Below are 24,125 nucleotides of genomic sequence, written 5' to 3'. Positions count from 1 at the left end.
TTGGTGATGTGGACAATAGTGGATATTGGCTGAGAAGACTGATTCCACTGTGATTTTAGAGTCCACTGCATTACTCTCATGGCAAGGCGGGCCATCAGAGTGACATGCACAGAGGAGGCCATATGACCCAGTAAGATCAGAAAGTGATGTGCAGTTGAGTATTGTCGAGACGGCAGTTGTTGGGCCAGAGAAGCGAGAGTGAGAGCCCTATTCTGGGGTAGGAGGCTTTCGCTTTAAAGTGTTCAAGTCGGCCCCTATGAACGATAGGGTTTGAGATGGAACTAGGCCTGGATTTCGAATAGTTTATGAGGAACCCTAGGGAGATCAGGGTATGCAGAGTGGAGAAGTCAGAGAAGTTTGATGAGTGGGAGCCCTGATCAACCAATCGTCAAGATAGGGGTAGACGTGGACATCTTGAGTCCCGAGATAGGCTGCTACTACGACGAGACACTTGGTGAAGACTCATGAGGCAGATGCTAGGCCGAATGGCAACACTCGATACTGGAAGTGCTTTGGGCCTACTAAGAACCGCAGGAATCTGCGATGTGACGGAGTGATTGAGATGTGTGTGTAAGCTTCCTGGAGGTCTAGAGAGCAGAGCCAGTCTTCCCTTTGCAGAAGAGGAAGTAGAGAACCCAAGGTCACCATCTTGAACTTCTCTCTTTGTAGGTATTTGTTTAAGGCATGAAGGTCCAGTATTGGGCGAACGCCATCTGACTTTTTTGGCATTAGAAAATACTGGGAATAGAATCCCTGGCCCTGCTGGGAGAAGGGTACTGGTTCTATTGCCCGAGACTCAAAGAGGATGGAAACTTCCTGATTGAGAAGGTGAGAATGGTCGGATTTTTTCCCACAATCAGCCGAGGTGGGGAATCTGGTGGAATGGTGAGGAAGTTGAGGTAGTAACCTTGAGTCATTACAGCCTGCACCCACTGATGTGTCGTGACCGTGTGCCACATGCTGGTGAAGTGGAACAATCGACCTCCTACTGGTACGGAAGAGAGAGGAGGGTGGGGACTGCTCTCCAGGAAGGAGTCAAAATCTGGACGCTGGGCCCGGCTGAGGGGCTGGCTGTGTCTTTTGGGTCAGAGGTTGTCTGGATTGGCCTTTTTGGTAAGGCCTGGAGGGATGACCTCTGGAAGCCGGAGGGTAATATCTCCTTGGTTTATACGCAGGCCTCTTGGAGTCTCTTCTGAAAGAGGAAGAGTAATCAGAAGGTACTAAGGAGAGTTGGCGGAGAGTCTCATGGTGGTCCTTGAGCTGCCCCACTGTTTCTTGAATCTTTTCTCCAAAAAGATTATCCCCAGCACAGGGTAAGTCAGCTAACCTATCCTGTACTTCTGGTCTGAGGTCTGAAGACTTGAACCAGGCCCATCTTCTTGCACTTATACCTGGCTGCAGAGACTCTGGAGGCAGTGTCAAAGATGTCGTATGCAGCACGGACCTCATGCTTGCCAGCATCTAGACCTTTTTGAGCAAGGGTATGAAGCTGGTTATGGTTTTGAGGTGTTTGGTGGATTCTTAGGTGCTGCAGTGATGGCCACTCCAACGGGGAGGAGCCCCGCGGAGAACTGCAGTACCGGGCTAGACTCAGATGCACAAACACAGAGATAGTTTTTATTGTACAGCTTAGAGAGTTCACCAGAGGTGGCAGTAGTGAGTAGATTCCTGAAACAGTCTTGGGTCCTCGGCTGAGAAGACCCGTCCCACAATGGTGGTATAGGGAGCTCCGATGCAGGTTTCCAATGAGGAGCTGTAGGTGAGACAGACTGGTAGATGCTAAATTACTCACACTCTTGTTGCTGTAATGCTGGAGTTCCCAGCAGGTAGAAGTAATAGTAGCAGGCACCACGACAGACAACTTAGGCCCTCGAGGAGAGAGTACCTGGATACTGGATAGGCACCTGGAAAGAAGCATAGGGCCCCCGAAGAGCGGGTACCCAAGTTAGTAGAACCCCGGAGGGTACAGAGAGCTTCCAGCAGCAGCAAGAAGCGGCAGAGCAGCTTAGACCGGACGAATCCAATCCTTGCTAACTCAAAGTCAGTCAGCAAATGGGCAACCTAAAAACCTGGATGTTGTGACATCACTCGAGGGGGACACCCCCGAGGTTCGCGCCAATGTCGGAATAAAGATGCAGGTAGCGCGCGTACCCTAGGAGGCCCTCAGGTGAATCATGGCAGAATGCCTTCCCATAGCCGTTCCGGGGACGCCGGGGAGTGCGGCAAGCAGACGCGGCGGTCGCCATTTTCTCGAGGCTGGTGGAGAAAGCGAATATTGAGGTGAGGCATGTGGGATGAAGCCGTCTGAGTCCGACGGACGCAACACTGGTCTTGAAACTGTTCCGGTAGAGATTCAGAAAAATCTTGGATCTTTTTGAACAGTCCCTATTGTACTGTGTCACGTACAACTGGTAGGAAGCAATGCGAGAAATTAGCATTGAACCATCAAAAACACGTCTGCCCAATGCATCCAGGGACTTTTGTTCTTTTCCTGGAGGTATAGAAGAATGAGGTTTGGACCATCTTGCTCTTTTCTGGGCTGACTCCACAACCACTGAGTGATGATCTAGCTGAGATCGTTGAAAACTAGGAGCAGACTGTACTAAGTAAGTAGCATCTGTCTTGCGATTGACAGGTGGTACAGAACCTGGATGCTCCCAATTTCTTTTCAATAGATCAATAAGGATCTCATGTACTGGAATAGACGATTTCCTTAGGAGCATCAATTAACTGGAGTACTTCCAGCATCTTGTGCCTGGAGTCCTCCTCTGTCTGAAGCTGAAATGGGATTGTTTCAGACATCTCCTTTATAAAATCAATGAAAGACAAGTCCTCTGGAGGAGAACGTCTTCTTTCATCAGGAGGAGAGGGCTGTGAAGGTAGATCATCAGTGTCCTGGACGTGTCATCGGTCCAGGGATCATAAGGCTCGTAACCAGCTCCCATGGTATCATCAGATGGGAGAAACTGTGCTAATCCTGAAGGTCCAGGCCTAGGCCCTGAAGGCATCGATGGTATCGGAGGTGGCACCGAAGGCATCGACGGAGGCATCAAAGGCAATCGACGGAGGCACAGATGAAAATTGGTGACATCGATGGACACGTCTGTGGCAGCACTCCGGAAGGCGGAATGGAGATCGGTGTTTCTTCTTCACCTGACGATAAGGGTATCAGTGTGGAAGGAATCGGGGCCACCGGTTCCCTCGGATCCACCAGTGGAAAGGCACTGATTAAAGCGTCCATTCTGGCCAGTAGTGGTGCAAGAGCCATGGGTATTGGGTCAGTGACCAGCTCAGGAACCGGCACCGGTATTGATGGAGGTTTGAACCCCTGGAGTGCTTTTCCGATGGCCTCTTGGATCATCCAATCCAATTCCTCGCGGAAACCTGGAGCCCCGGTTCCGGAGTAGGAGGCAGCACTGGCGTAGCCAGAGAGTCCACTGGTGACAGTGGAGTTGCAGCTCCCGGCACCTGTCCAGGTGGGGGAACGCCTCAGTGACCCAGAAGAGGATGGGGCCTTTTCTGGACGGGATTTCTTTGTCGGTGGCTCAGACGACGTCGATGCCAAGGGCTTGCCTGATTGGTGGCCTGAGCTTTTCCATGGCGGTGTCGATGTTTTTTCACAGTGCTCTCCCCAGTCCTTTTCCTGCGGAGAGACAGAAGGAGTCGACAACCACGGAGTCGTTGAAGCCGGTCGGGCAGCAGCGATTTCACGGTGCTGGAGCAAAGTAGATGGCATTGGTTCGGATGACATCAAAGCTTTCAATGGAGTCGGGGTTTTAGACCGAAAGAGAAGTTCCATCTTCTCCAGCCGAGCCTTGTGACCTTTTGGTGTCATTTGGGCACATTTGGTGCAAGTTAGGACATCATGGTCGGACCCCAAACACATCACGCAGACCGTATGAGGGTCAGTGATGGACATTGTTTAAGTGCAGTCGGGGCACCGACGGAAACCAGACGCCATGGTCTCGACAAAATTTAACCGCGGTGCGGTCGATGGCCAGTAGGCCGCGAGGGAAAAACTTGACGGGAATCGACCGCAAGCTGGTAAAAAACTTACCGTTCGACCGCGGAGTAAAGGTATCGATAGAAGGACCCCTGTGGGGTAAAAACTTTGAAATTTTCTTGAAGAAGTTCCGTGAGGAAAATTCCTGTCAGGAATATCTGAAGAGCTCCTTAAGCCGCGTGGCTACTACTGTGCAGAAAAAAGAAGATTGAAGGGGGACCCCTGCTGGATGCAGGGTTGGTGCTATGCTGGGCATGCCCAGTAGGTGCCAGTCAAAGCTCTAGAAACTTTGACAAACGTTTTCCGTGATTGGGCTCCATCCTAATGATGTCACCCATATGTGAGGACTACCATCCTGCTTGTCCTGTGAGAAACCCCCTGTTCAACCTGCTCCCACCATCAAAAACATTCCGAGGAAGCCGGATTTGCCTCCTTGAAGGTCCTCCATCACTGCAGACACACATCACTTTTTGTGGCCCTCTTGAAGACAATCTCAGGGCTCCATAGCCAGAGTACAGCATGGTCTTTTTCCCAATCTCCGCTGCTGACATTCTAACTGCTCCCACCCAGCTAGGGCCAAGAAAATAAATTTTCCAGGTACTCAAATGCAGTCAAGTGTTTACCCAGCAACCTTCACCAAAAAGCACCAATGTTTCTCTACTACTATTTTTTTTTTTTTTTACTTTATCAGGAAGCAATATGAAAGAGAAGGAAAAGGCAGCAGTGGGAGGGGGACCAAAAGAGAAGAGAAGGAAAGAAATGGGGGCAAGCAGGAAGGAGCAAGAAACCTCAACCCAGCGCAGAAGCCCCTCTGGCTCTGGCCTGCTCAAACAGAGGAAGGGAGCCTAGAGCTTTATAGGAACATAAGCAAATGCCATACTGGGTCAGACCAAGGGTCCATCAAGCCCAGCATCCTGCTTCCAACAGCGGCCAATCCAGGCCACAAGAACCTGGCAAGTACCCAAAAACTAAGTCTATTCCATGTTACCATTGCTAATGGCAGTGGCTATTCTCTAGGTGAACTTAATAGCAGGTAATGGACTTCTCCTCCAAGAACTTATCCAATCCTTTTTTAAACACAGCTATACTAACTGCACTAACCACATCCTCTGGCAACAAATTCCAGAATTTAATTGTGCGTTGAGTAAAAAAGAACTTTCTCCGATTAGTTTTAAATGTGCCCCATGCTAACTTCATGGAGTGCCCCCTAGTCTTTCTATTATCCGAAAGAGTAAATAACTGATTCACATCTACCCGTTCTAGACCTCTCATGATTTTAAACACCTCTATCATATCCCCCCCTCAGTAGTCTCTTCTCCAAGCTGAAAAGTCCTAACCTCTTTAGTCTTTCCTCATAGGGGAGCTGTTCCATTCCCCTTATTTTGGTAGCCCTTCTCTGTACCTTCTCCATCGCAATTATATCTTTTTTGAGATGCGGCGACCAGAATTGTACACAGTATTCAAGGTGCGGTCTCACCATGGAGCGATACAGAGGCATTATGACATTTTCCGTTTTATTCACCATTCCCTTTCTAATAATTCCCAACATTCTGTTTGCTTTTTTGACTGCCGCAGCACACTGAACCGACACCTAGATCTCTTTCTTGGGTAGTAGCACCTAATATGGAACCCAACATTGTGTAATTATAGCATGGGTTATTTTTCCCTATATGCATCACCTTGCACTTATCCACATTAAATTTCATCTGCCATTTGGATGCCCAATTTTCCAGTCTCACAAGGTCTTCCTGCAATTTATCACAATCTGCTTGTGATTTAACTACTCTGAACAATTTTGTGTCATCTGCAAATTTGATTATCTCACTCGTCGTATTTCTTTCCAGATCATTTATAAATATATTGAAAAGTAAGGATCCCAATACAGATCCCTGAGGCACTCCACTGTCCACTCCCTTCCACTGAGAAAATTAATCCTACTCTGTTTCATCTTAGAAAGTGTCATCCAATTATGTGCTATGGTTTAATCCTTTTTTGGTGGGGTAACTACGCTTGGAGGCTGCTCAACTGAGGGAAGGAGAGAAAATCTTTCACATCTGGAGCTCCCAACCAGATCCCAATTGTTCTACCAGGCCCCAGTCCCCAGCATGGAATACACCTGTACCATCTGCTGGAGACAGAGAATACTGGCAGGCTGAGGTCAGCATGGATGCTTGTAAGGGCAACACAGCTCCCTCTAAGCTCAGCTCACACATTTCCGAGCGTTATTCACATAAATGTTTCCTTTGTGCTATATACTGAAATGCAAGGTTAATACTGGCATTCAAAAATTGTTGGTTTAAAAAAACTGTTGCTCACTTGGAAAACAAATTGCACATACCTAGTCACTCCTTGGAGGGAACATAGGGCAATGTCAGCATTTGATCAACTCTCTCTCCAATTATATCCCAAGTCAACTAATCTGATTCCTTCTCCTGCTCCCTGCCCTATCCCTCCCCACCCCACATTTTACTTATATTAAGGTTTGTTTTGTTTTACATAAAGTGCTACTCATCCCCTCTTTCTATCCTTTCCTTCTCAAAGAAATTACAGCCTGGAATGGCAATATGCCCAACAAATTTGAAATTGATCCTCAAGTATTAAAAGGGTCAATTTAAAAAATGTATGTTTTGTTTAATACAAAATTACTTTATAAACTTAATCATAAACTGACATGGGAAAGGGATCTAGGCAAGATTTTGGATGAAGCCTCATGGGATCTCTTTTTTTTTTTATTGTGGGAAAATGCTCTGTTTCTTCCTCATTGGTCGAGAGTGGTGTTGGTACCGTACCACTGAGCGCCTCCACAAAATTTATTTGAATTTGGGTGATAAATGCCAATGAGTGTATGGGGAGGTTGGCACTTTTTTCCATATTTGGTGGGACTGCCCAGCAGTTTGCAAATACTGGACTACGGTTTTAGGGTTGCTTACTGAGATCACTGGTGTTTCTTTTCTTGGCGATCCCAATTTATTTTTTAGGCCTCCTTATTCCAAACATTCCTGCTAATATGCAAACCTTTATTCTGCAAATTATAATAGCAGCATATTATAAATTGGCATATTGCTGGAAGAGAGCATCTCTGCCAAAGCTACCATTAGTGTGTCAGTGTCTCAAGAAAGTATACTATACAGAAAAATAATGCACTGGCTTACTATTAGAAAAATGCACTGGCTTACTATTAGAATAATGCACTGGCTTACTATTAGAATAATGCACTGGCTTACATTAGAATAATGCACTGGCTTACTATTAGAAAAATAATACACTGGCTAACTTTGATAGGATATGGAACCCCCTTTTTACTGTGGTTGAACACAAGGTATTTAAAGACTTAGGGGTAGATTTTAAAACATACGCGCAGGCGTACATTTGTGTGCGCAACCCGGTGCGCAAAATGTACGCCTGATTTTATAACATGCGCGCACGTTATAAAATCAGGGGTCGGCGCACACAAGGGGGTGCACACTAGCGGCCCTTGCGTGTGCCGAGCCCTCGGGGAGACCAGCTGGCTTTCCCCGTTCCCTCTGAGGCCGCTCCGAAATCAAAGCAGCTCGGAGGGAACTTTCTTTCCCCCCCCCCCCCCGATACCTTTGCTGTAGAAGTTACGCGCACCGGCCGAGTGCCGGCGCGCGATCGCCCTTTGCCGCTGTCCTCAGTCATGCCTCCCAGACCACCCAGCCAAGCCCCCGGACTGCCCCGCCATGCCCCCAGACAGTCTGCCCCATCCCCGTCCTGCCCCCTGCCCGCCCATTCAGAAAAGCTACGGGACATATGCGCATCCCAAGGCTTTACGCACGCTGCCGGGCCTTTTGAAAATAGGCCTGTCGTGCATAGGGCTTTGAAAATCTGCCCCTTAGTCATGATGGGGAGGGATGGGGTTTTGAGGGTAATACTGTTATAAAACTATTATCAATCTGGTTGTATGCCTTACATTTTATATGGCATTTAATATTATTTAAGATATATTTTATCTATCTGAACTTTTCCAATAAAATGTGAATTCCAAAAAATGAAAACCAACCAAAATAACGTATCTAGGGAAACATCAAGGAACCCTGTGATGAATGATCCTGTGAACTGGGAAAAAAATCCAAAAGGTCCAGAACAGGACAGTGAGGCACCAAAACCCAACCAACAGGCTCTATGGAAAAAGTAAGACTGAAGGGATCCACATGGTATAATGGCATGCCCAGAGAGCCACAGCCAAAGTTCTAGAAACTGACAATTTTCCATGCCGGGCTTCCATCGGATAGTTACCTAGTATGCAAGGACTGCCATCCAGTTTGTCCTCTGAGAATAAATACTACTGTTCTTGCCTGCAATCTAAGATTCCCCCCCTTAGATACTGATTTACTAAACCACATTAACAACACAAATTAATGGGCTGATTTTATTGTGGCTTTCATTAAGCTTAATGAGACCTATTTACTAACAATCAGGCCAATACAGAATGGTGCACTCAGCTGAGCGCACAGTTAGCCCCGGTTTGGCCGCGCGTTTTTGATGCGCCATTATTACCCCTTATACAGTAAGGGGTAATAGCGCATGGAAAACGCGCAGCCAAACACCCCCCCCCCCCGAAACTAATAGTGCTCATCACATGCAAATGCATGTTGATGAGCCTATTAGGTAGTCACCCGCAATACAGAAAGCTAAATGTGCGGCCAAGCCACACATTTTACTCTCAGAAATTAACTCCAAAGGCAGGAGTTAATTTCAGACGACACTGGGCAAGTGTACAGAAAAGCAGAAAAAACTGCTTTTCTGTACACCCTCCGACTTAATATCATAGCGATATTAAGTCTGAGGCCCCTTAAAAAAAAAACAAAATCTGCCCGCGGCTTGGAAAACGGACGCTCAATTTTGCCAGTGTCTGTGATCCGAACCCGTAGTTGTCAGCGGGTTCGACAACCGACGCCGGTAAAATTAAGCATCAGCTGTCAGACCCGCTGACAGCTGCCGCTTCCGCAATAAGGAGGCACTAGGGACGCGCTAGTATCCCTAGCACCTCCTTATTAGCGTGGGCCCTAATTTAAATAATGAATCGCGTGCCGAGGAGAGGTGCCAGGGTGCGCGTTGGGAAAGCGGGCGCTCGCCTCGGAGTGCAGGTTCTCCCGCGGAGTTTACTTATGGGCCTGATAATGATCCTGTTAGTAAATAGGCACTTAATTTCTTGAACTCCTCCTTTGCTATGCTAACTTGGCTTGTCCTAGCCAGGTCATTTGTGCCCAAGTGGACTGACATCAACTTGACATTTCCTTCCTTCTTCTCCAGCAATCCTACCCATGAGATCTGTATCCTGTCTAGCTGAGGATCCTGGTAGGCATTTGATCAACTCTTTCTCCAATTATTTATTTATTTATTTTTAACTTTTATATACCGACATTCTTGCATTAAATGCAAATCATGCCGGTTTACAGTGAAACAGAAAAAGCAGGAAAAAATTCCTTAGTCGAATACAATGAAACAGCTTAGTTAACAAAGGAAACATAAAAATAAATTTTTACATATACACAAAGGTTTGCACGAAGGGGTGCACAAAGGGGAGAGCCCCTATGTCGCGCCCCTTCGGCGCGCGACGCCTGGTGTTGAGGCTGTCTTAACTGTCCGATGTTAGTGATGTCATGGGGGGGGGGGGGGGGGGGCGGGTCTAATGATCGCAGCACTTACATCGCTGCTTCTTTCCAGTTCCAGGTGAAAATCAAGCTGTTTCCTTCACTTCCCCTCCCATGACTGTGGGGTGAGAAGCGCTGCAGGGTGCCCCTTGATGTTACCTGGCTTCCCACACGCGACGCCTGGTGCCCCCAAGTCAATTGAACTGATCATTCCTTCTGCTTCCTGCCCTGTCCCTCCCCATCCCACATTTCACTTATTTTAAAGTTTGTTCTGTGTTACAAAAAGTGCTACTTATCTCTCTTTTCTGCCTGCCCTTTCCTTCTTGAAAAAATTACAGCCTGGAATGGTGATATCCTAGTCACGGGACTAATTACACAACATCTCTAGAACAGTTGCAATATCCAAGTCTGAAATCTTATTATCCAAACTATGACAATTTAAATACACAATCTTCCAAGAACTGCTCCCTTCCCTTGGTCTTTTCTTGTTCTCACACCTACCACATATCTCTCTTCTTTACCACTTGTTTTGTGAGATTCCCACCCTGTTTCTCTCTCATTTACCTCATTTGTTGGGAGCAAGAGTTTGATTCAACCAGCTTTCCACTGGTCATCTCCTTCATCTAGTTTAATTTCTATCAGTGTAGGATCTGACCTATTCACCTAAGACCATGGTTTCCACCTCACGAACAGATGGAGGCCATAATGACTATAGAAGTTATTTTATCCCTCAACATGAATGCCCCAGGTCACAAGACATCCAAACCTTCTTTACACTAGCTCTTTAGATATAAGATGCAGCAACAAGCATTAGAGGACCGCAGAGAAGAAACAGCACATGGGTGTGTTAAATACTGTAAGATGCAGAACAGCAGCAGCAGGTAGGTATGGATAGCCTAGGGATACAGCACAAGACATGTCACTCACCGTAAGACGCAGCACATCAGCAGTAGATGAGTAGGGACATTGGCTGGATTAAGCATGCTGGGGGTATCTGACTTCATGCAGGCTAGGAATGCTCTCATCCTGCGATTTTTGTCTTCTACAGCTTTCCCCAGCCACAGCTTCTTGAGGTTGGGGCAGGTCCATTCCCTGAAGGTCAGTGCAGAGACCAACTCTGGGGTCTGGGGAGATTTGCCCTTGTAGGCTGACCACTCCTTTATGATCACTGGTGGGACTGTGGGAGTCAGAAGAGAGAGGAAAGATATTACTGGTTTTGTGCAAGGGCAAGGTAGCGCTTCCTCCACTCCTTTTCTAAATCCCAGATCCATTTCCCTTTTCCCCTCCCAACAAGAACACAGCACTTGTTGGAAGATATATTTTTTGAATTACTGATCACTCTCTTTTGCTGTCACATTAATCTGGACTGACAGAGAATTTTTTTTATTTTTAAGACAGCACACCAAGGACATGTTCCTCAAAGCTGTCTTCTTAAAAGCTCTATCTACAGTCCTACCTCTTCTTCCACTCAGCTTTCTTTTCCCTCCAGATCAACATAATCCTATAGAAGATAGCAATTAGACAATAACACTTTCAACCACAAGGTCTCCTATTCCCTTAAATAAATAAGGCATGCTATTGTATCACAATAACTTTGGAGCAAAATAGATCAAGCAATATATTAGGTCTAGAGTGGTCCAGAAGATTAGGTCCAGAAAAGGAGATGGACAGATAAGACCAAAATTCCTCTTCTGTTACACTCAGTCAGTCTGTTCTGACATTTATCACACTATTTATTTTATTTAAAAGAAATTTACATGCTGCCCAGACACAGCTCTAAGCTGCTAACAGTAAAACATCCATAAAATGAACATAAAAGTAAAGAATAAAATAAAAACAATACGACTAAAGCAAAGCAATATGGAAAATTAAGTGGTCAGCTCTCAAGGAATCAACAATCAAATGCCTGCCTGCATAGTTAAGTTTTTAGCAGGTTCTTTCTTAAAGGTTTTAGTACACCCAATAGTTCTCAACTCAAAAGGCAAGGAATTCTAAAACACAGGACCAGCAACAAAAAATAATCGCTCTTGAGATTCGGCAAGGCGAACGTAGCTGACTGAAGGAACGTCCAAGAGACCTCTCTGCAAGGATCTCAGATTTTGGTTTGGGTTACAGTTGTGGGTTCGTTAGGGGTCTGCTAGTATTAGGATTTGCCCTGTGGTCTGTATTACTGAACGGACTAAAAAAATAAGACTCACTAAATCTTTTTTGTGAAATGAGAAGCTGTATTTTCTGTTTAATATATGTACAAAACAAGACTAGCGCTTATGAGAACACTAATGAAAATATAGCAAAGTATAATACATTCAAAACAGGTGTTTATGAGAACACCTGAGACAAAATACAATATATCAGAATATGCAAAAGTAATTTCCCCAATAATGTGTAATTTTATAAGAAGCCTAGCGGAAACTGTCACCTTTACCTGAAAGGCATCTCTTTACCCCCAGATGCGTGAATCAGCAAAGTGAGTTCTCTTTTTGAAGACAAAGTCAGTGCTAGAGACCCCCCCCCCACCTCGGTTCTCAGCAGGTAATCTGCCTGGGATTTTATACCTCTTGGGACTATACATGCTCAGAAGGGATCTCTTTGTTCCCTTCTTCTGAAAAATTGCCAAGCTAGGAGATTTTACTGCATATGTACCTTTTTGATCACCATATTGTCTGCCCTGGATAGCTGCCAGAGGTGACCTTGACTAAGCCAGAGAAAGGGAAGAGAATCTGTGGGTGAAGGAGGGGGAACTATGTGTCCAGGCTACTTCTAGCAAAGGGAGAGAAGGGAGAGAGAAAGAAAAGAGCAGGGGTGCTACTCACAGCCCACAAACTGCAGGGGTGCTACTCACAGCCCACAAACTTGTGTGTTATCTTTTGCTATGCCATACTCCCTTACTAGCTATGTGCTGGTCTGGTGCACAGTAATGGAGACTAAACTATATTTTCTGCAACAACAAGATGGACAAAGGTGGGGGCCGGAGGAGACTCACAAAGCAAGAACTGACTCACAGTGACACAAAACTATATGCAATCATTATAAAAACTATATGACAGTATTTTTCTCTCAAAAAGACAGAAAATTATTAGACACTAATTCAGTTACAGACATGGAGACGTTGATTAATCCAAAGGAAAGCATCCATTTTAAGCATTTTGTGAATTAAAATTGCAGTTTTGTACTGGATTCTCTGTTCAATGGGATAGAAGAAATGTGTGCCCTCCTTGTTCAGGCAGGGATGAGCCAAGCAGCAGAGTTCAAAAGGTCTTGCATGGCCCTTAAGAGATACCCCGGGAGTCTTAACAGGACACTGCAGTAATCAATGGTAGGCAAAAGAAGGGATTGCACTACTGACCAAAAATACTTTGAAATATTTGTATACAAATGCAAGAAGTTTAAAAATTAAGTTGGGGGAGTTAGAGTGTATAGCACTGGATGAAGAGCTAGATATTGTTGGCATCTCAGAGATCTGGTGGAAGGAGGATAACCAATGGGACACTGATACCAGGATACAAATTATATCAAAATGATAGGCTAGATCAAATTGGTGGAGAGAAAGCACTATATGTGAAAGAGGGAATTGATTCAAAAAGGTAAAAATTCTGCAGGAAACAAAATGCAATGTTGAATCTTTATGAATAGAAATTCCATGTGAGAGGGGGAATAAAATAGCAGTGAGGGTATATTACTGTCCACCTGGCCAGAATGAAGAAACAGACAATGAAATACTAAAAGAAATTAGGGAAGCTAACAAAATCAGCAGCACAGTAATAATGGGTAATTTCAATAAATCCAGTATTGACTAGGTGAATGTCACATCAGGACATTCTAGAGAGGTAAAGTTCCTAGATGAAATCAGTGACTGCTTCATAGAACAACTGATACAAGAACCAACAAGAGGGGAAACTAGAAACTATTTTAGACCTAGTCCTTAGTGGATCATAGGATTTGGTGCAAGAGGTTCAAAAGGTTCAAAACAAATGCAAGAATTTGAGTATTTAAGCCACTTGGCATTAGTGATCACAACATGATCAAGTTTGACTTAATAACTGGAGGGAGGGCACTACTGAAATCTACTGTAACAGCATTTAGATTTCAAAAAGGTGACTGATAAAATGAGGGAAATGGTTAGGAAAAAACTGAAGAGATAAACTGCAAAGGTTAAGATTTTATATCAAGTATGGATGTGGTTTAAAAATATCATCATGGAAGTCCAGACCAGATGTATTCCACACATTAGAAAACGTGGAAGTCTAAACAGCTACCGACATGATTAAAAGGTGAAGTGAGAGAGGCTATAAAAGGTAAAAGAATATCCTTCAAGAAATGAAAAAGGGATCCAAATGAAGAAACAGAAAACAGCATAAGCACTGGCAAGTTAGATGCAAAGCATTGATAAAGGTAAAGAAAGAATTTGAAAAGAATCTTGCCGTGGAAGCAAAAACTCATAATAAAATCCTTTTCAGGTACAATTGAGGTAAAAAACCTGCAAGGGAGTCAGATGCACCATTAGCTGATCAAGGGTAAAAGGGGCACTTAGGGATGAGAAAGCCATAGCAAAGAGAACAAATGAATTCTTTGCTTCGGTATCCACTGAGGAAGATGTAAGAGAGATACCCATGCCAGAAATGATATTCAAAGGTGATGATTCAGAGGAAATGAAACAAATATCAGTGAAGCCTGAAGATGTACTAGGGCAAATTGACAAGCTAGAGAGTAGAAAATCACCTGGACCAGATAGTATACATCTCAGAGTCCTGAACGAACTGAGAAATGAAATTACAGACCTTCTACTGGAAATTTTTAAATATCATTAAAGTTGTCTAGGGTATCTGAAGACTAGAGGGTTGCCAATCTAACACCAATTTTTAAAAAGGGATCAAGGGGTGATCCAGGGAAATTACAGACCAGTGAGTCTGACATCCGTGCCAGGCAAAATGGTAGAAACTAACAAAGAACAAAATTGCTGAACAAATAAATAGGCATAGTTTAATGGGGCAAAGCCATGGCACCGGCCACTTTAGGGGTGACCGAAGTTGCTTAACCCCTTTTAGGAAACGGGCCAAGACTGGATGAGCTGATAGACTGATTCCGTTCACTTCGGCTCTGAAGCAAGAGAGGGCTGCTACTTGGAACTTGAGGGAGTTGAGTGACAACCCCTTCTTCATACCATCCTGTAGAAACTCCAGAATCATGGGGATCTTGGCCATCCGCGAGAATATCCCTCTGCCCTCGCACCAGGCTTCGAATATTCTCCAGATCCGTATGCATGCTAGAGAAGTTGAGAACTTGCGTGCACGGAGCAATGTGTCAATCACGGCCTTCGAGTAACCATGCTTCTTCAGGCGAGTCCTCTCAAGGGCCAGGCCGTAAGAGAGAATAGAGATGGATCTTCGTGAAGAATCGGGCCCTGCTGGAGAAGGTCCCTGTGTGGAGGTATGGACAGAGGGCTCCCCTGCCAGGAGTCTTTGCATGTCTGCGTATCATGGGCATCTTGGCCAATCCGGGGCCACTAGCAGAACTAGTCCCCTGTGATGTTCTATCTTGCGGATGACCTTGCCCAGTAGCAGCCATGGGGGGAAGGTGTACAGTAAGTCTTCCTCTGGCTAAGTCTGGATGACAGCGATGATTCCTTGGGATTGTGGCTCTCGTCTGCAGCTGAAGAACCTGGGGACTTGGGCACTGAGATGGGTAGCCAGTAGATCCATGGCTGGGAGGCCCCAGCCATTTACTATCAGTTGGAAGGCTGTGGTCAACAGCATCCATTCCCCCAGGTCCAGGCTCTCTCTACTGAGAAAGTCTGCTGAGATGTTGTCTTTTCCTACAATGTGGGAGGCTGAGATCCCTTGTAGGTTTATCTCCGCCCATGCCATGAGAGGGTCTATCTTCAGAAAAACCTGCTGGCTCCTGGTTCCTCCCTGGCGGTTCATGTAAGCCACTGTTGTAGCATTGTCAGACATTACTCAAATCGCTTTGCCTCGGAGTCTGTGGCTGAATCACAGGCACGCTAGTGTGACTGCTCGAGCTTCCAGGCGGTTTATGTTCCATTCTGCCTCTTCCTTGTTCCATTGTCCCTGGGCCGTCAGCTCCTGACAGTAGGCTCCCCACCATCACAGGCTCGCATCCGTGATGAGCAAGATCCAGTTCGGTGGGGATAGGCTTAATCCTCTGCTTAGGTTGTCTTCCTGTAGCCACCACTGGAGCTGAGAACGTACTTCTGCTGGCAGTTGGAGGCAAATTGAGTAGTCCTGGGACAGTGTGTTCCATCGTGTCAAAAGAGAGCGTTGGAGCGGTTGCATGTGGGCGTTTGCCCACGGGACGACTGCCAGGGTTGATGCCATGAGGCAGAAGACTTGAAAATAGTCCCATACCTTGGGGCGTGCATTGGTCATCAATTGTCATAATTGTTCCATCAATTTCCTTCTCCTTGGGGGAGGGAGGAAGACTTTGTTCTGTTTGGTGTTGAAACGGGCCCCCAGGTACTCTACAGATTGAGAGGGCTGAAGACTGCTCTTGCCTGTGTTCACGACCCGACCGAGTTCCTGCAGTAGGCTCTTGTCTCTGCTGGTCACCTGCTGGCTCTCTTCCGAAGACTTTGCCCTGATCAGCCAGTCGTCCAGGTAAGGAAGTACCAAGATCCCTTCCTTCCTCAGTGTTGCCGCCACGCCCACCATAATTTTTCAGAATGTTCTGGGGGGCGGTTGCTAGGCTGAAGGGTAGTGCTCGGAACTGGTAATGGTGACCCAATATTGCAAAGCGTAGAAAACGCTGGTGCTCTTGATGGATTGGAATGTGAAGGTAGGCTTCAGAGAGGTCCAGGGAGGTTAGAAACTCTCTTGGTTGTACTGCCATTATGACGGAAAGCAAAATTGCTTACCTTGTAATAGGTGTTATCCCAGGACAGCAGGATGTAGTCCTCACATATGGGTGACGTCACTGACGGAGCCCTATCACAGAAAACTTTCTGTCAAAGTTTCTAGAAACCTTTGACTGGCATCCTGAGCCCACTGAGCATGCCCAGCATGCCATGATCCCTCGAGCCACAGGGGTCTCCCCTTCAGTCTCGTTTGTAGCATTGAGCGTTAGCCAAAAATAAAATAATAAGACGTATTGGACCCAACTCCGCGGGGTGGCGGGTGGGTTTCCTGAGGACTACATCCTGCTGTCCTGTGATAACACCTATTACAAGGTAAGCAATTTTGCTTTATCCCAGGACAAGCAAGATGCTAGTGCTCACATATGGGTGATTAGCAAGCTACAGGCTGAGTCATCTTTGTATTGGACCAACAGTGTACAACTTGTGAAACAGGAACAACAACTGGTGTACTGTTGGGAAAAATGAGGCAGCCTGAAATCAAGAAAGGTTGGATGTGGAAGGAGTTGGATCATGCTGGAAACAAGTTCTTTAAGACAGATTGTCCATAAGCTGAATCTTGTCGTCCCTTCCTTGTCGAGACAGTAGTGAGCCGCAAAGGTGTGAAGAGAACTCCATGTTGCGGCTTTACATATGTCCATTATTGGTACTGAACGATAGTGTGCTACTGAGGTTGACATCGCTCGTACTGAGTGAGCCTTTACACGCCCCTGGAGAGGAAGGCCTGCTTTTTATAGAAATGACGGCAGAAGAAGACCAAACGGCCCATCCAGTCTGCCCAGCAAGCTTCACACTTCTTTTTTCTCATACTTATCTGTTTCTCTTGGCTCTTAGTAACCTTTGGTTCTATTTCCCTTCCACCCCCACCATTAATGTAGAGAGCAGTGCTAGAGCTGCATCCAAGTGAAATATCAAGCTTGATTATTTAGGGGTAGTAACCGCCGCAATAAGCAAGCTACACCCATGCTTATTTGTTTTACCCAGACTATGTTATTCAGCCCTTATTGGTTGTTTTTCTTCTCCCCTGCCGTTGAAGCAGAGAGCTATGCTGGATTGTATAAAATCTGGATTGTATAAAATCTGCAAGCCAATTAGATAGCTGATGTATCACCAGCACTTTGGAAAGTGGTGCGCCTCATTATAATTGGTGGCCAGTGTGAATTAGCCAAGATGTGGAAATCAAGTGAGTTACCCTCTATAGATAATATTAGAAAGAGACTCCTCACCTTATGGATTCTTCATAATGGTATAGCTTTATCCAGACACAGTCAAAGAGGACAGTAAGAGACTGGACACCTTTAGAGAGATGGCTGTTCGAATGACTAAGGGATAACCTGTTTCTTTCTCTATGACCTCAGTTTTGTAAATTATATACCATGAATCCTTGTTTGTTCTTCCATTATATGCTCCCACACTCTGGATTTTCTCTGATTTTTGATGTCTTGGTGGAAATGTTTCTTCTAATATTTCTTCTGATATATGTATGTGCATTTGGTGTTGGACAGGGGGGGGGATAGGGAGGGGCAGGGGACTAACCGGGACCAAGGGTGTTTGCTGTATAAGGGAAATGCATGATAGTAGTTTATGTTTCCGAACATGCCACGAGGTTGAAAGTATTGTAACATTGATGTGAACACTGGTTATTGTTAGAGACTTTGATGTTATATGCATTATATGTGACTGAATCACAGGTTTGTACGCTCAATAAAGTATAAATGGAAAAAAAAAAAAAAAGATAAGAGTTTGCTTGCCCACCGCTTTTCCAGGTTTGTTTTTATCAAAAGACACAAAGAGCTGGGTGGATTTCCTATGGGCTGCAGTGCAATCTAAGTAGTACGCAAGCGCACGCTTACAGTCCAAGGTGTGTAAAGCCCTCTCTCCTTGGTGAGAATGCGGTTTTGGGAAGAAAGTAGGCAAGATGATGAATTGATTCAAGTGGAATTCTGTAACTATCTTGGGGAGAAATTTTGGGTGTGTCCGGAGTACCACCCGGTCATGGAGGAATTTTGTGTAGGGGGAGTATGTAACAAGTGCTTGTAACTCGCTAACCCGTCTTGCAGATGTGATGATTATTAAGAAGATAGTCTTCCAAGTGAGAAATTTAACATCACAGGAATCCATGGGTTCAAAAGGAGAACGCATGAGCCTCATTAGGACTACATTAAGGTCCCATTCCGTGACCGCTGGTCGGAGTGGAAGTTTAAGTTGAATTAAACCTCTCATAAATCTACTAACGAGGGGTTGCACTGATATTGGGGCATCTCTGACGGTATTGTGATAAGCTGAGATTGCACTTAAATGTACTCTTACAGATGAGGTCTGGAGACCAGAGTCTGAGAGATGCCATAGATAGACTAATAAAGATGATGTTCTGCAGGAAAAAGTGTCAATACTGTTTTGCTTGCACCACATGGTAAACCTTTTCCATTTAGCACGATAGTTCTTTCACGTGGAGGATTTATGTGAAGCTAAAAGCACTTGATAGACATTAGTTGAAAGATTGAGAGGTTGTAGAATCAAGCTTTCAACATCCATGCTGTGAGGGATAGGGATTGAAGGTTGGGATGACGCAACCTGCCCTGATCCTGAGTTACGAGAGTGGGTGCTGTGCCCAGGCGAATTGGGTCTCTGATCGAGAGATCGAGGAGTACTGGAAACCATACTTGTCGAGGCCAATATGGGGCTATGAGTATCATGGATCCTTTGTCCTGTTGTAGCTTCACTAGAGTTTTGGTTATTAGTGGTATCAGGGGATACGCGTATAGAAGACCTGAATTCCAGTGGCGAGCAAAGGTGTCCCTGGGTAAGCAGTTTCTCTGCTTGTGCAGGGAGCAAAAGTTGTCCACATTGTAATTTAATTGTGATGCAACAAGGTCTACTGTTGGTTGGCCCCAACGCTGAAAGATCTTGGTCGCTACTACTGGATCCAGAGACCACTCGTGAGGTTGGAATTGACGACTGAGGCGATCCACCACTACATTGTGAATGCCTGCCAGATAGGTGGCCCGAAGAAATATTGAGTGTGTTAGGGCCCAGTTCCAAATCTGTGCGGCTTCCTGACGAAGTAGATACGAGCCCGTACCTCCCTGTTTGTTTATGTACCATATGGCTACTGTGTTGTCTGTTTGTATCAGAACAGTCTTGTGGGAAAGGCAGTCCTTGAATGCATGCAGCGCATAACGTATAGCTCGAAGCTCTATGAAATTTATCTGAAATGTAGCTTCGAGTTTTGTCCAAGTACCTTGAGTCTGCAGATGTCCAATGTGTGCTCCCCACCCGAAGGTGGATGCATCTGTAGTTAACGTCACTTGCGGAATCGGTTGTTGGAAAGGTAGGCCTGTGAGCAAGTTGTCCATGTTTGTCCACCATAGGAGCTAGGACCGTAGTTGCTGAGTTACTTGAACTGGATAAGACAGTGGTTGAATGGTTTGTATCCATTGGTTTCTGAGTGTCCATTGAGTAACTCTCATGGCTAATCTGGCCATAGGAGTGATGTGAACTGTGGAGGCCATGTGACCCAAAAGAGTGAGGCATTGATGAGCTGTTACTTGCGTACGTGCGCGGAGAGCCTAACGAGGCGAGTGTCTGTGCACAGTCTTTTGGAAGGAAAGCTTTTGACGTTATGGTGTTTAATTCTGCTTCGATGAATTGTAACAGATGAGATGGTATGAAGTGGGATTTCTGGTAGTTGATGAGGAATCCCAACGAATGGAGTAGAGTTATTGTGAACTTGAGAGAGTTGAGAGCTCCTTGTCTTGTTTGGTTTCTGATGAGCCAATCGTCCAGGTAAGGAAAAACGTGAACGCCTTCCTTGTGCAAGTGGCCAGCTTCCACTGCCAGGAACTTTGTGAACACTCGAGGTGCTGAGGCAAGACCGAATGGTAGCACCTTGTATTGGAAATGTTGACTTCCTACTAGGAATCGCAGATACTTGCGATGAGGAGGGAATATTGGAATGCGAGCGTAAGCGTCTTGAATATCCAGAGAACAGAGCCAATCTCCTTTTTGAAGTAGAGGTAGCATAGTGCCCAATGATACCATCCTGAATTTTTCTTTTTTCAGGTATTTGTTGAGTTTTGGAGGTCCAATATGGGACGTAGGCCTCCTGTTTTCTTTGGAATGAGGAAGTAACGGGAGTAGAATCCTCTGCCCTGCTGAGGCTGGGGAACTGGTTCCACGGCCCTGGCTCTCAGAAGGGTGGATAATTCTTTTTGTAAGAGTGTGGATTGATTGTTTACTGTCCAAGACGAGGTGGGTGGAGTATCGTTTGGTACAGTGAGAAAGTCCAAGTGGTACCCTTGAAATGTTATCGAGGGTACCCATTGGTCTGTAGTGATGTGCGACCAATTGTGATGGAAGAAAGTGATCTGACCTCCTACTGGCAAATTTGGGGTCGGATTGGCAGGTAGGCTTCTGTTCCCCGGTGAGATTTCAAAATCCCGAAGTCGGGCCTGTTTGTGGAGGGGGTTGAGCTCTAGGTGCTCTTGGTTGTCAGGCCTGCGGTCTTTGTGCTGGCCTAGATGACCTTCCACGGGCAGGAGGTGGATAGTACCTCCGTAGTCTATAATATGGCCATCTTGAATCCTTCCTTGGGAGTCTTCTTGAGGATGTTTGGGACTCCTGAGGAGCAGAGGAGAGGTGCTGCAAGGTTTCTGAATGTTCCTTCAGCTGGGAAACTGCCTCCCATACCTTATCTCCAAAGAGATTGTCCCCTGCACAAGGAAGATCAGCAAGTTTGTCTTTTACTTCTGGTTTCAGGTTGGAGGCCTTGAGCCAGGCCCATCTGTGGGCACTTATGCCAGTGGCAGACATTCTAGATGAAGTCTCGAAGCTATCATAAGCTGCATGAACTTCATGTTTCCCAGCCTCCAGGCCCTTATGGAAGATACTATTGAAGGAATCTTGAAATTGTTGGGGAAGAGATTCCGATAGTTCCTGAATTTGTTTCCATAAATTACGCTTATATTGCGTCATATAGAGTTGGAAGGATGCAATTCTGGATACTAGCATGGATCCCTGAAACATTTTTCTGCCAATGGTGTCCAAAAACCTGTTGTCTGTCCCAGGAGGATTTGATGAATGAGGTTTAATTCTTTTTGATCTCTTCTGAGCTGATTCTACTACTACCGACTGATGGGATAGTTGAGTTTTTTGGAAGCCTGGGATATGCTGGCCTAGGTATGTAGCATCAGTTCGTTTATTCACCGGTGGTATGGTGCAGGGATGCTCCCATAGCCTGTGTTGTAACTCCACTAGGACTTTGTGAACTGGTATCGCCAGGACTTCTTTAGGTGGGTCCATGAATTGTAATACCTCCAGAGTCTTCTGTCTAGTATCTTCTTCAGATTCCAGCTGAAAAGGGATGGTATCAGCCATGTCTTTGATGAAATTTGAGAAAGAAAGATCCTCTGGAGGGGATTTCTTTCTTTCCTCTGGAGGAGAAAGTTCTGAGAGGACTTCCTCCGAGGAAGAGTCAGTATTTGGATCCTCCCAAGTGTCCAATGAGCGTGGACGAGGAGGAGTCGATGGAATAGGAAGAGATGGCATCGATGGAAATAGTGGAGAAAACGATGGCCATGGACGTGAGATTCCCGGTGGACCTGGAATAGGTTCAGGTATCGGTACTTCCTTCGCTATTTCTTCTTCCATCGGTCTTGGCGCCGGGACATCGGGTGGTTGTACTGGGATGGCACCGATGAGTGTGTCCAATTTCGCTAAAATTGGAGCGAAAAAGGACATATCCGGCATCGGTGTTGGTTGAACTGGAACCGGCGATGGACTCAGCGACGGCATTGGAATGGGCACCGGTGACGGGAGTGGAACCGGTGCTGGCGATGGAGCTGGCATCGATGGTGGAACCGTGATCGGTGCTGGCATCGGAGGCATGTCATGGAGTGCGTCTCGAACTGCCTGGCGGATGTAGCCGTCCAGTTCCGCCCTCACAGCTGGTGAAACCAGAGCAGCTACGGGGGGAGGCAGCGAAAGCGATACCGGTATCTCCGCAGGGCCCTGTGGAGGTAAGGTTCCTGGCACTGATATCAGTGGGGATCGCCTAGGAGTCGAAGGCCTCGGTGGACATGGAGAGTCCTCTCTGAGGCTTCTTCGGAGTTGATTTGAGACTTGTCGATGGAACTCCGGTTATTGGATCCAATTCAGGATCGTGAGGCCTCCGGTGTCGATGACGGTGTTTCTGTCGATGTTCGACGCCTTTTTCGATGATAGATGTAGACTTTATCGATGATCTTGAAGGGGTCAGTGAAGGCCGATCACCTGCTTCATCCGGTCTACGTTTTGTTTTGAGGCCGACTTTCCTAATTGCTCCAGCCGGAGACGACTGTGTGGAAGTTGAGGTCGATGGCATTAGTTGAAGATGGAATAAATGTTCCATTTTCTCCTTGTGCAGTCTTCTGCCTTTCGGCGTCATCTCGGCGCATCTTGGGCACGTCGAAACATCATGTCCCTCGCCGAGATAAAGTACACACTCAATGTGTGGGTACGTTATGGACACAGTGCGGGAACAATTCGGGCACTTCTTAAAACTCATAGCCATAGCGAAGGCCAGACAGCCGTCGACGACCTTCTGACTCTGTTTAGCTGTAACGGAACCGACCGGAAAAATTTAAAGACTTACCGATGGTGGAAAAAAGGGAGACCCCCCTATGGCGCTTTAAAATTTTCAGAGTTTTAAAACTTTTTTATGTAGTGAAAATTCACCACACAGGACTCCTATAACCGCGAGGCTAACGGCTTTGCGGAAAAAAAGAAGACTGAAGGGAGACCCCTGTGGCTCGAGGGATCAAGGCATCCTGGGCATGCTCAGTGGACTCAGGATGCCAGTCAAAAGTTTCTAGAAACTTTGACAGAAAGTTTTCCTTGATAGGGCTCCGTCAGTGACTTCACCCATATGTGAGGACTAGCATCCTGCTTGTCCTGGGATAACGAAGGGTCTTCACGTGGAAGTGTAGTTTCCGCAGATGATGACTGACGTTCTTGAGAGCCAAGATGGGTCGGAATGATCTTTTCTTCTTGGGAACGATAAAAAAGATGGAATAGCGCCCCATATTTTGTTGGGGCATTTGAACTGAAGTTATTGCCTTCAGACTGAGTAGTCTTGTCAGGGTGGCTTCCATTGCCAGTATCTTGGTGTGGGAGTGGCAGGGTGACATCATAAATTTGTCTCGAGGGATGCTGCGGAACTCCAGAGAGTAGCCTTCTCAAATGATGTTTAGAACCCATTTGTCCGATGTGATCGCAACCCATCTTTGGTACAAGAGGGCAAGTCAACCCCCTATTTCCTCTTCCTGTGGATGGGTTGGCCCATTCTCACTGTGGAGCACGGCCGGAGCTTGCCACCAGGCCCGCTCCTCTCTTGGTCTGTTGGCTCCGAAAGGGCTGGGACCTTCCAGAGGGACGAGGTGTCTGGAACTGCGAGTTCCTCTAGGGTCTAAAGTTTTGCGAGCCTCTGTCCTTGGTTCCTCTGGGGGAGGGACGCTGAGATCTTGTACCCCTATCTTCCAGTAGCCAAGGCACTGGGTATTCGCCCCATTTGCTGGCAAACTTCTCCAATTCACTTCCGAACAAGAGAGATCCTTTAAAAGGCATTCTTGTGAGATTCGCTTAAAATGTCGCATCTGCAGACCAA

At 46.1% G+C, this 24,125-nt stretch overlaps 1 protein-coding gene across 1 annotated transcript in view; it reads right to left on the bottom strand.

Moving 5' to 3' along the window:
• Positions 1 to 24,125, bottom strand: part of FAM120C (family with sequence similarity 120C) — a 385,399-nt gene that overhangs the window by 171,374 nt on the left and 189,900 nt on the right. Inside the window, 1 exon segment of the mRNA XM_029607874.1 lies at positions 10,546 to 10,795. Coding sequence (XP_029463734.1) covers positions 10,546 to 10,795 — 250 coding nt within the window.

The sequence above is a fragment of the Rhinatrema bivittatum genome, chromosome 1 (genome assembly GCF_901001135.1).
Source record: "Rhinatrema bivittatum chromosome 1, aRhiBiv1.1, whole genome shotgun sequence".
Taxonomy (NCBI): Eukaryota; Metazoa; Chordata; class Amphibia; order Gymnophiona; family Rhinatrematidae; genus Rhinatrema; species Rhinatrema bivittatum.
This window is presented reverse-complemented; position numbering and strand designations above follow the sequence as displayed.